General features: G+C 41.8%; 1 protein-coding gene across 2 annotated transcripts; it reads left to right on the top strand.

Annotated features, from left to right (window-relative positions):
• Positions 1 to 1,584: 1,584 nt before the first annotated feature.
• Positions 1,585 to 12,522, top strand: nars1 (asparaginyl-tRNA synthetase 1). Of its 2 annotated transcripts, none has more exons than XM_084572556.1 (15): positions 1,585 to 1,741; positions 2,623 to 2,705; positions 2,815 to 2,880; positions 3,178 to 3,270; positions 4,412 to 4,501; positions 5,059 to 5,137; positions 5,300 to 5,370; positions 6,367 to 6,453; positions 6,687 to 6,908; positions 7,745 to 7,944; positions 9,018 to 9,153; positions 9,389 to 9,502; positions 10,140 to 10,271; positions 10,873 to 11,004; positions 11,273 to 12,522. In XM_084572556.1, exons 1-15 carry the CDS (start codon positions 1,720 to 1,722, stop codon positions 11,402 to 11,404), a joined length of 1,659 nt encoding a protein of 552 aa, XP_084428682.1. In that variant the 5' UTR covers positions 1,585 to 1,719; the 3' UTR covers positions 11,405 to 12,522. The 2 variants fall into 2 exon arrangements, with proteins under 2 accessions (XP_084428682.1, XP_084428681.1); XM_084572555.1 differs by having other exon boundaries at positions 1,585 to 1,762.
• Positions 12,523 to 12,788: the final 266 nt, after the last annotated feature.

Here is a 12,788-nt window from a genome sequence, read left to right as displayed (position 1 = left end):
CTTTTTCATCTTGAGTTTTTACTTTTGATGGCCTTCAGGTTTTTGGCTGCTATACCTACTATCTAACTATCTAAACTGTAGCAGATGCCAAAAGAAATGCTTCATTACATCCGACCTTGCATTTCAAGTTCAACTTTGTACTGTGGCCAGAATGTGCGCTTACTTTGACCCTGTCTTTTGTCTCCAGCTCTTCACTGCATACTGTGAACAGAGGCTCTAAACGCGCTCTGCTTCACTGAAATGCCTCCTTTTCCTCGAAGCAGTTAGTGACCCCCCTCCCTCCCCCCCAGTCTATTTGTTTGCAGCTCCTTGCAGTTTCCACGGATGGGTGTAATCAACATCCTGTGAAAAAGGAAGAGCAGAGAAGAAGCCACACTCACAGCTAGTCAGACCCGTGAACAAAAAACTTAAAAGCAGGCCTAACCAGACACATGACTAATCTGTGAGAAACCAGCACAGGAACCTGCACACAAATAATCCGTTAAACTTTCATTAAAAAAAAAAAAAAGTTGTTTTTACTTCACTGACTTTTCTTCTCCTTCAAGCTTTTGGTTTTGCTTAATAATTTGCAAAGTTTCTTTGATTGCATTGACACAGTCCAATTCCATATCTGAAGTGCTAACATACTTTTTGTGTTTATCCATTAAACTAATTATTAATTATATATAAGCATTATTTTATATATAAGCATCATAAGCATTCCTTAAACGTAAAAGCAAATCTCTAACCTCACACATTTTCTACACTGAAATATAAATTTGGGCAGAAATCAAACCACGAGTTAGAAACAGAAAGTTCTGTGGCATCACCGCCAATCTCCGTTATACGTTGCTGTGTTTTCACTTCCTTGTATTAGAACGCAGTGTGTTCTAATATGCATGAAAACCATCTTATTACCTGTGATAAACACTGACATTTTTATTTATTTGTCTCCTTGTGTTCTAAGATGGAGCTCCAGGCGGATCCTGGAAAGATTTGCAAGGTGCATGCAGCAAGTCATGAAAAGCCTCTGAAGCACACACATTATCCACACACATCCAGCAGCTTGTTATACATTTCACTTTAGTTAGACTCTGAACTAAATATCAACCACAAGGCATTGAATGTGACAAGAAGGATGATGCTCTTCTTTGATCTCACTGTTCAGCAGCACCTAATGTGAATTAATCTGATTGGAAGACATCCAAACTTTAGATAAAGCCTTTGAACAAAGTCTGAAGTAGCATGGACTTTGGTTGCTTCCTAAAACCTCTTTTTATAACTTGTAGTTTAAAGACAGCTGAGCATGCAAGTAAAAACGTAAGGAGTGGGAGGACCCCCAGAGACAACTGGGTTAAATTAATATTAACCATTGACTATATATGGTGCCAACTGGCATGATAGAGCATTTTCAATTGACCTGGTGGGTGTAGCCCAGAGACTGTACAGACTATGGTGGAGCCCATAAATTAGCTGACAAGGAAGATCACCAATCAGATTAGCCGTTATAAGACGTGGCGTACCCACGTTAGCCAATCAGTGCAGGCGCACTGTGCCGAATGTAAAAGCGAGGGGATCCGCCTCCTGCGTCGCTTTGCGGCAGTATTTAGGCTGATGTAAAGTTGCATGTGCGACTGACCAGACATCGTCGGCATACTCGCTTGGGGTTTAATTTCCATTTTTCTCAAAACAAAGCGGTCATTTCCCTCTTCAGCGGACTCCTGTGTTACTAGGGCCAACATGGCAACGGAGGTAACAAAAGGTGTGGAGGAAATCACAGTCGGTAAGAAATAAATGAGCTTAGTCTACGCTAGCTAGCATGTTGGCTAGCTCCCGGTCTTTGATATTGCATCAGTTGGGGTGAGTTCAGCAGTTAGCTCGCTAGCTAACGCTGGGTTCCGATTCTGTCTTGTGTGTGTGCTTCGATAACGTTGACACAGAGCGTGTGCACCCGGTCACTGTGCTTATTTGAAACGACTGAATGAACGACAGTCAGATATAAGAGCGTTGAGCTAGGAATAGGTTAACATTTAGCAATGACAGCTGTCAGTTTGCGGTGTCAGTCAGTGAAACGATTTCAATGAATGAAGGCGACCTCGCTTTGTAACGTCAACGCCTTTCAGTGAATAGGCCGCGTAAATAGTTGGCTATGCGACATTCATAGTTAATCATCTGATCTGGCAGACACGTTGACTGTACTTTCGGTTTCGTCACACAACGTGCCACCCCTAATATGATCCGAAGACACATGTGGCCTAAATGTAGATTGTAAGTTAATAAGGAGGTTAAACTTTATTTTGCTTTCCTTACGCAATCGACATTGTTGGCTAGATTACTTGCCATTACTACTAATCTGTTTTTAGTAACATTTTATCGTGCATTAATAGTGGTCTATTATATCATTGGTATATTTCCATATTAGAAGATGGTTAAATTGAGTTAATTATCAATCTACAGTTTTTTGCAAGGAAAACTAAAAAGATGAATTTATGCTTCTGTCGTGAGTCTGTCCATCTTTAAAGAACGCTCCTATAGGGAGGGGTCCTCTCCTCGACCTAGACCCAGAGCTGGAAGACACAAACCGAAATCACTTTGCGAGCCAACTCCAGGAGCCCTGCATCTCACTGTTCCTTTGTTTCTCAGGTGAGGTGTACGTGTCCGACAAATGTGGCAGCGACGAGGATGGAGACGGCACGCAGCAGAAGCCCTTCAAAACTCCTCTCAAGGTAAGTGGACTTCTAATTGATTTGTTCTTCATTAAAAGAAATGGTAATAATGTTGTTGTTTTTGGGGGTCTGCCAGCGCCTCATTGTGTTTCTTATCATTTCCTCACAGGCTCTATTGTTTACTGGGAAGGAACCATTCCCCACCATCTATGTAGACTCACAGAAGGAGGGAGAGGTACAGTTCTTTTCGGTTTAAATTTTGACCATTTAAATGTTCTTATTAGCCGTATGTTAATTGCACCAAATTGCACCAAATACTAACAGAAACCCCTGTCTTTGTGTGGGCATACTTGGCAGTGAATACAATTCAGATTCTAGATAGGAATTCTGTTTTGTACCCAAGTTTGCAGGTTTTATTGCAACTGCAGCTTTTGTGCCATTTTCTCTGCACTTTTCATATTGATTTTATTGATTTTATTTTTCTAGGTCTCTCCATTTTTTTTGAAAAACATATTTTCCTTGTCCTCCTCAGCGTTGGGCAGTGATCTCTAAGACGCAGATGAAGAACGCAAAGAAGGCCTTCAACCGTGAGCAGATGAAGACCGATGCCAAGGACAAGAAGGAGGTCTGTGTTCCAGAGTTCACTTTCGCTTCAGCTAATACAAGCTCTTTTAGTTTCTCTTCTCTGCAAGTTTCCTGTCGCCACTGAGTCATGAAAACTCCCTCGAGGACATGTCCTTTCTCTTCCCTGTTTTGCAGTGTGTAGGGTTGCAAAATTCCGGGAATTTTCAAAGTTGGAAACTTGCCATGGGAATTAACGGGAATATATGGGAATTAACGGGAATATATGGGAATAAACAGGAATAAATAAGAAATTTACAAAATTGAAGGTTGGCCCTTAACAGGGAACTTAAATATAGTTGGGGGGAATATATTGTAGCATAGTCTTGGCTAAAACAACCAGATTTAATGCAAGTACACTCCTCAATCACATGCACACAGCACACTGCTTACTGCAGGGCTATTGAGGCCACGCCCCCTACATGAAGCCTGGAGGCCACACTTTTGAGCTCAAAGCACAAGACTATTGAAGCCACACATTTGAGCCCGCGGACTATATAAAGTCAAGTAAGTTTTGATAATATCATGGGGTAAATATATTTGATCTATAACGTTATTAATGTTTAACTTGCAAATATTAAATAAAAATGTATTAATACAGTAGCTAACTATCTGGTAAGTTAGGTGCTAAATGAAAGCTATTTTTCATTTCATTGACCATTTAAGAGGCTAGCTAATTATGGTGGTAGCTACCTCAAATTTGATGCTGTTTCTTCTGACTCCTGCAAGACGGTTTTCTGTAACCATACAAGAATTTGTACATCAATTGTCATCCCATAATTCCCATAAATTCCCAATAATTCCCATAATTCCCATGGAAAGTTTCTAATTTGGAATATTTCCAAAATTCCCCAGTTTAACTTCCCATGGAAAGTTTCTGGAAATTTACCGGAAATTTTCCACCCCTTTGCAACCCTAGCAGTGTGGAATTCTGTTTTGAGATATGTCCAAGCTTTCACGGATGCCCTTAATGGTTAATAAAAGCTGAGCGCAGGCTAATGTGGTCAATGGCGTGAAAGAGATTTCAACAAACCTGCACATCAAAAATGTACATGGATACAACGTGAATGATTGAAGTGGTGAACGTGGAAGGTGAAATGAATATGTCAGTGTCTTTAAAGGTTCTCTTCATGTTTGTTGTGCAGACAGAGGACAGTGAGAGGAGAGAGAAGAACCTGGAAGAAGCCAAGAAGATCGTCATTGCAAAGGACCCCAGCCTGCCTGAGCCTGAAGCGGTCAGTTGTTCATATTTCACATTGTTCTTTTTAAATCCTAATGCCCTTTGTGGCTACAAATAACCACTAAGTTCCACTTAAACCACAAAACTGAACCTGTATAGTCGACAGACAGTAGTATACCATACACATTTGTACTACATAAAAGCAGAACAGCTTTCTTGTGGTATAAAATAAATATTTTTTATGAATTAGAATAATGGAAAAAGTGCATACAAAATTCCAATAGGCTAATGGAAGGAACAAAAATAGTCTTATCTATTTACTCATTTAAACAAAACAAAAAGATATAGTCATCTGCTGCAGACTTGGCCTACCAAGCCAAACTAAAATCTTAGTGGTAAATATATGAACACAGTGTACTTGATTGGCATTGTAGACATATAACGTGCCCTGGTATCCACACAGTGAGCAGCCAATGAGTATAACATTTGCCAAATCAGAATGTCCTGCTGTAGTCTTTGTTTCTGCAGATATTTGTCTGCTCTCGTAGTCTGGATCAGAGAAAAAAGTTAAAGATGTTAATGATGAGTGACACTGTGACTGTGTTTGTCCAGGTTAAAATCCACCGACTGGAGGCAAAGAGAGGTCAGAGGGTCAAAGTGTTCGGATGGGTCCATCGCCTCAGGAGACAGGGTGAGGAACATGTCTGTGTGTTTGTATTTGTAGGAATTTTGCAGAGATCTTACCGTTTTTAAGACCAATCAAACTGCTGGGTGTTGGGAGCGGCGAAGACAACACCACATTAGAATGTTACTTTGAACTTTAATTTACCGGATATTTATTTGTCCCCCACAGGCAAGAACCTGATGTTCATTGTGCTGAGAGATGGAACCGGTTTCCTCCAGAGCGTCCTGTCCGATCAGCTGGTACAACTTTATGTCTATTAACATTGACTGACTCGCCTGGCTTCAGACCATTGAATTGAATCCACCCACTCCATTAGTCAGTCTGGCACTGTGACACAAAACGGCGGCTTTGCGGTTGTAAAAGCAATCAGCCCATGAAACGCCGATCAGCACCATGGACGGGACACACACTGATGCCAAGCTGGTGATTGTTAGAGTCAGGCTGTTGCATTGGTCTTGATTGGTCGGAAAAAAAATGAGCAGTAATAGTTTACAGCTGAGGCGACGTCGGACTGAAGATGAAACGAGTTTTTATTTTTTCTTTATCACTTGAAACGCATCCAATAATGAAATCACATTGGAGTGTTAACAGACTCATATTCTGATAAGAACGGAGTCTGGCTAGTTCAGGGTAGTAATTGTGTTTACATTAGTTGAGGGCTGTCAAACTCATTTTAGTTCAGGGGCCACATACAGCCCAATTTGATCTCAAGCAGGCCGGACCAGCAACATATTAGCATAATATGCTATAAATAATGACAATTCCAGATTTTTCCTTTTGTTTTAGTGCAAAAAAGTACAAATAAATTAGGAGAGTGTTTAATTTTAATAAACTATCCTTAAATAAGTGCAATTTCAGCACACTGCTGTCTGCTGTTCAGTCCTGGGTCTCAGTGTTGTGTTCTGTCCACTTCTCTTACTAAAACAGTTGATAAATTAGGAATAGAAGTTATTTTCATTGAAAAATTGCAGTCTCCTATGTAATTTTCACACACACAAATTCAGGCTGCGGGCCAGATCAGACCCTCTGGTGGGCCGGTTTTGGCCGGCCATGTGTTTGAAACATGTGCTTTAGTTGGTCACGTGGTAGGGAGTGCTTGTTTTGGTGCACCACAGTAAGCACTTCAGTTTAAATCACAGTTGTTCAATTATTCAAGCAAAACTGTTCATGATTATGGCTTACTGATGTGTTGCTGTGTATTTTTTATTATTTTTTTTTTTCTTTCTTGTCTTCAGTGCCAGTGCTACAACGGCTTGGTGTTGTCCACAGAGAGCACTGTAGCTCTGTACGGGACCGTCACTGCCGTTCCTGAGGGGAAGCAGGTAAAGGCACCTGCTGCAAAAGCCACAACACTGTAAAACCTGTAAAGTTTTAGCCCTAACTGACAAGACTGATTCTGATCAGTTTTTATTATGACTGAAGGAACAGTTCCAGTGTCAAATGTGAAAATAAAAGTCTGCATTTATGGGGACTTGCAGTATAAGTAATTCAGGATAGTCGTGGTGCAGACACCTAAGGTGTTCACTGAGTTCCCCTCTCATCTCTCATCTACCAGGCGCCCGGAGGCCACGAGCTGCACTGTGACTTCTGGGAGCTGATTGGCTTGGCCCCGGCAGGCGGAGCCGACAACCTGCTGAACGAAGAGTCTGACGTGGACGTCCAGCTGAACAACCGACACATGCTGATCAGGGGAGAGAACGTCTCCAAGATCCTCAGAGTGCGATCCGCTGTGACACAGTGCTTCAGGGACCACTTCTTCAACCGTGGATACTGTGAGGTGAAACGCCCAGACACAAAGTGATCGTCAGTCAGTTGTTTTTGATATGTTGCAGAGAGAAAAAAAAGAAGGTCCAAGGCTAACAAAGTGTTCACCAGATTTAGCAAAAGGCGATTCCGGTAGAATGTTTCTCACTTTTAGTTAGTGTAGACTTTCCTTCACAAGTTGAAATGACTAATGTTGCAGATGGTAGTGTACAGCTACAGTATCAAGAGCTTGAACTCAGATTAAAAGTTGTCACTTGAAGTTGCTGGAAGTCAAAGTATTAACCTTGACATACATAAATACATTCCCCCCCCCCCTTCTTGTTAAAGCAGCTACATGGTCTTAGTCTGCAACACATTCACCAGCTGTAATCTTTAAAGCTGATGTTATCTTTGAATGAGTGAACTGTAGGACTTGGCTTCAGTAGCGTTCTATCAAATATGAATCCAGGACTAAAGGTGCTTATCAAAGCTAATCAGGACTATGTGAATTGATTCAGGAAATGGGTTGTAATACCTAGCCCTAGTACAAAATCAGTTAATAGTGCCGTGGTGACCACTACTTCATAGAGTCTGACTGCTTTACTGTGAATGCTGTCCTGTGTTTTGCCAATTGAATTGTTTTAATTTGAAGCAGCACTTAAGCAAATGCTAGGTTAGCAATAGTAGCAAGTTCATACAGCTGTGATACATCTGTAGGAAACGGAGCTGTTATGAGTTCTGTCACATCTGTTACAAATGCTAGATTACATGCTGCATGCGCTTCCCGGTGCAAATCTCTTTCAGATGGACGTTTCAATCCTGGATCGTAGACTCTAACCGTTGCTGATTTGATTGGTTTCCTTGGTACAGATCACTCCTCCGACCCTGGTGCAGACTCAGGTGGAGGGCGGCTCCACTCTGTTTAACCTCAACTACTTTGGCGAGCAGGCCTACCTGACGCAGTCCTCTCAGCTCTACCTGGAGACCTGCATACCTGCCCTTGGAGACACCTTCTGCATCGCCGAGTCGTACCGTGCTGAGCAGTCTCGCACCCGCAGACACCTGTCTGAGTGAGTCTGGCTGGTTTACACGTTAACAAGCGTCAGTCAGGGACACTCGTGTAGTCTTGTGTAGGGACTCAAAGCCACAGAAGAAAGAAATGTAAATACTGTTTAATACTGAATTACTTTAGATTCCTGGCTTTTGTTTTGTCTCACTGCAGATCAGGAAAGAAAAGCAAGGGATGTTAATCTGAGCCAAAATATGTGTCTTTTATAGGTTGTACCACAGTGTTAACATTCACACATAATGTACACTTGGCCCCTGCAGGAGGGACACATATCTTGTACTCATTGTCCGTCCTTCTCCTGAGCACATGTTGCTGAACTTTGGTAACTGTGGTGTCGGCTTACTAAATTTAGCAGTACATGGGGCTAATGTAAAGAAACACTTAATGGCTTATCTACCAAAACTCTGCAGTGACATGTACAGTACACGCGGTAGAATGTGCCTTCAACACGGTATGATGTGAAACCAAATTCCAAGCCAGCGGTTTACCTGCGCATAGCTGTATGAAAGCTGAGAGCCCTGAATGATCCACATTATAGACAGTGTTACAGCACACTGACAACAAGCTGGGGCCCCCTCCCGAGAGGGTGGGAATTTCCTATGTAGGTTGCTACTGTAGCTTACCATCAAAGTACAGATAGTATCAAATGACAATAGTCTCTATAAATAGTGTCCCACTAGAGCCACTTTCTCCTCTCTACTCCTGGATGTACATACAAATGTATGGAAGATTCAGTAAAGTATCAGCGAATAAAACATATTTTAAGAAAAATGTTGAATTTCAGTCTAACTTTGCTAGCTAGCTCTTATAAAGTTAAGCTAGTTCACGTAACGCCTGGAGTCGTTTACTGGTTTTGACCAACTCTCTCTAAATAATTGTAACTCTCCATGTTCTAAAAAATTAAGCATGGGTTTTTAAAATGTGTCAGTTTGAAACGGGCAAAAATATTTCCGATTCTTTATGAGACCATGACAGAGTAAATTAGGCCGCCATAGCATTTACATTGTATGGAAAACACAGATTTTTGTCTTAAAGCCAAATTATTTATGTATTGATTTGTTTTTCTGTGTGCAGGTACACTCACATCGAGGCCGAGTGTCCCTTCATCTCATTCGAGGATCTGCTGAACAGACTGGAGGACCTGGTGTGTGACGTGGTGGACCGCGTGCTCAAGTCCCCTGCCGCCCAGCTGCTCTACGACATCAACCCGGTACGCCACGATTGATCTGTTTACGGAGCACGCAGCTCTTTGTGACTGTGTTTGACCGCTTTTTCTGAAACTGCTGCGGTGTGTTCAGAATAAAATGTTAGGTTGCTCTTCAGAAAAAGCACAAATCAATCCCAGAAAATAACTGCATCTCAAGGTCTGTTAATAGAGTGGTACTGGAACCTTTTCTAATATTGATAGTAATGCAGATTTTTTTTTTTTTTGGTGATTTTTCCAGAACTTCAAACCTCCCAAGAGACCGTTCAAGAGGATGAACTACACTGATGCCATCGAGTGGCTCAGAGCGCACGACATCAAGAAGGACGACGGTACCTACTACGAGTTTGGAGAGGTGACTGTTGAACGCAACACATCCAGCAAAACACACACCATTCTATTATTTATATGGTGCTCTTTACTAACCTCTGTTTTTACAGGTCAGGATGGTGGCAGAGTGTCTTTTTATAGCGTCAGTTGGGTTATAAAGATAAATGATTAAACATGATAAGGGGAGAACCAAAACAAATCATCACTGGGGTTATTTCTTCTGTCTTGACAAAGCTCCCCCACACCCAGAGAAGACATTACACAACTGTTTTCACGGCAGTTTCCACCTACTCACATATTTTTGTCTATTTGGTGGAATCAAGTTAAAGTGGTCCAGGATGTAGTTAGTTTAGTTGTGTAGCAGGTCTGTTGAAATTGTGTTCTCAGTCAGAAAAGAAGGACTGTAGTTTTCAAACGCACCTGTAGAGGCCGCTGTTGTACTACAGCTCCAACACACTGTATCAGAAAGCCTTACCTCCCTCTTTAATGTGTGTTTGGGAAGTTGTGTCCCCGGAATTATCATTTTGTTGACTGCATCTGTTGGTTGCAAGGATTTAATAATCATTAGGTACATTGTAGATAAAAAAACAAAAACAAAAAAAGATTTAGTCAAACTTTGGGTATCAACTGGGTTTTCACCTGTCTCTTTCTTTCTCTCTCAGGACATCCCCGAGGCTCCAGAGAGGCTGATGACCGACAGCATCAACGAGACCATCCTGCTCTGCCGCTTCCCGGCTGAGATCAAATCCTTCTACATGCAGCGCTGCCCCGAGGACAGACGCCTCACCGAGTCGGTACGATCCTCAGGCGCAAAAAACCCTGGACGTGTATACGTAAAAGGACGGCCATCTCTGCTGAGAATAGACTAGCTCTGCAAAGTGTTGTCATTCTTCCCTCTTTAATGATCCAGAGGTAGATCATATATAATAAGTGACTAAATTTCCAAACAAAAGCCAGTGTTCAAAAAAAAAAAAAAAAACATTAAAAACAGAGGAGGGATTGAATTGGCCCTCTTTATTTAGTGACATTTTGCCTTTATTTGGATTATCATGTAGTCATGTTATTCTCCCCATCCTGCTACTGTTATGCTTTAAGTTAAAAACTTGCCAGAATATTATTTGACCATGCTGGAACTGTTTTAATATAAAGCATGCAGGATTATATTAAATAATAGAAGTGCGTGCATGTAATTAGTGAATTAAAGCAAAATTTGAATCCACAAAGGGAAGCAGAGGAGAGTAATGAGTGCAGTACGATTGTTCCAGTGATAGAATCACTACAGAGGAAGTGTTAACACTGATTTACTTCTAAAAACAGGGGAGCTTAGAAGTAAAGGCCTGTCTGATGTAGATTTCTGCTGTTATCTGACCTTCCGTCTCGTCCGGTGTGCCGCAGGTTGACGTGTTGATGCCAAACGTCGGTGAGATTGTTGGAGGCTCTATGCGTATCTGGGACGCTGAGGAGCTGCTGGAGGGATACAAGAGGGAGGGGATCGACTCCACCCCGTACTACTGGTACACCGACCAGGTAACAGACGCTGCCTCTCCTCCTGTGTGTGTGTGTGTTTGATGTATTTGCACCTTGGCCCAGGAAGAAATAACATTTCATATCAGCAGTTATTTGAAAGACAACAAACGATGTTTTCGGAGCATGAGCACTTTTGACTCTCTGGAACAGCTGATCAGACTCCACTGAGCCTGATTTGTCTAATCTGTTCCTATGTGGAGCCATGTGTTAACTTTGTCACGTTGTGTTAGTAATGGTGTGTATTAACAGGCTTTCTTGCGTGTTTCAGAGGAAGTACGGCACGTGTCCTCACGGGGGGTACGGTCTGGGTCTAGAGCGTTTCCTCACCTGGATGCTGAACAGACATCACATCAGGGACGTCTGCCTCTACCCTCGATTCATCCAGCGCTGCAGACCCTGAGCGCGTATCCATACGCCTACACACACTCACATAAACACACACATACGCAAAGTTAGTATATCGTGGAGATGGCTTGTGGCAGCACTCTGTTAGCCATGCTGCACATTAAATCAGAATCGAGTTTTATTCTCTTACTCGATTTATTTTCTGCATTCAACATAAGTTCTGGAAGCTTAGCATCTTTCCAGTGAACTCTGCCACCACAGACTCAGTTGGATATCCCACCTACAGTGCTCTGCCTCAAACCTTAAATCCTCCTCTTATTAGTCCTGTGACTAATTCTGACCATTTATGCCTCCACAGATGTTCAGTGGCTGATTAGTGAACTAGAAATAAACAGTTTTGTCTCGCTGTTCTACAAGTTCATGTTGCAAAAGAATAGCTTTCTGCACTTTAAATTATTATTTTCTTTTATTCATATGATTCATTAGCGATTTGGCTTTAAAATGGAATTTTAAAGTTGTCGAGATAAACTTGCAGCCACTGTGTTTTCTAAAGTAAACAGTCACATCAGCCTTCAAAACAATTAGAAGTATGTTCAGTTTGTATTGACAACTCAAGCACTATTATGTTTTCTCAAAGGCAGAACAGGATCCTGTCACAAAAAGGTCTGAGACTTTGAGGGTCAGATTTGAGTGAATAACAGAAAATTCCTTACATCGAAGCACAAGACATGAGATGGAAATCCATAATGAGAGAACTCATTTTAAGATCTACAATAAATTACAAGACACACACACACATGCATACACACACACACACACACACACACACCTTCCTTCTGCTTCCACCTCATTGTGCTGGGTGACCACCGTCCTGACCTGTGTCGCTTCTGTCAACGGTTGGTTCCAACTAACGTCACAAAAAGAGCGCTTCTTCTTCTGCACACTGTTTCTTGTTCTTGGGAACAATTAACTTCTCAGCTAAATTAAACCCAGCCTCGTCTGGAAATCAAGTAGAAATAAACCGTGGGCAGCGGTCTGTCCGTCAAATCCCACCGCCTAAAGACCTGGTGGTTTAGAAATGTGACATTGTTGTCGACCTCTTACTGTCTCTGTCTGCTCTGCCTCTTCATCTGATGAACCTCCTACTCGATTAACTGCACTTCAATAAAATGTGACTCAAAACGTGCGCTTGTACGAGGGGTTTCTTCAGTTTGGTCGTTTCCTTTTTCAGGTTTCACTTTGTGTTTAAATGGCAGCTAATGCCATAACAGACTATTACCCTGCTATATGGTCGACTTAAATTTTTATGTTGAGGCAAACTGGGCTACCAAATCAAAAGCCTTCTTCACAAAAGCCATGCAACGGAGACAAACTGTATATTGCAGTGAAACAATGAAAGCCTTTATATGGACAGAGGTTTTGTCCATTTAAACAGAGTT

Source organism: Chelon labrosus (assembly GCF_963514085.1).
Source record: "Chelon labrosus genome assembly, chromosome: 22".
NCBI lineage: Eukaryota > Metazoa > Chordata > Actinopteri > Mugiliformes > Mugilidae > Chelon > Chelon labrosus.
Note: the sequence above shows the minus strand (reverse complement) of the source record. Positions and strands in the feature narration are given on the sequence as shown.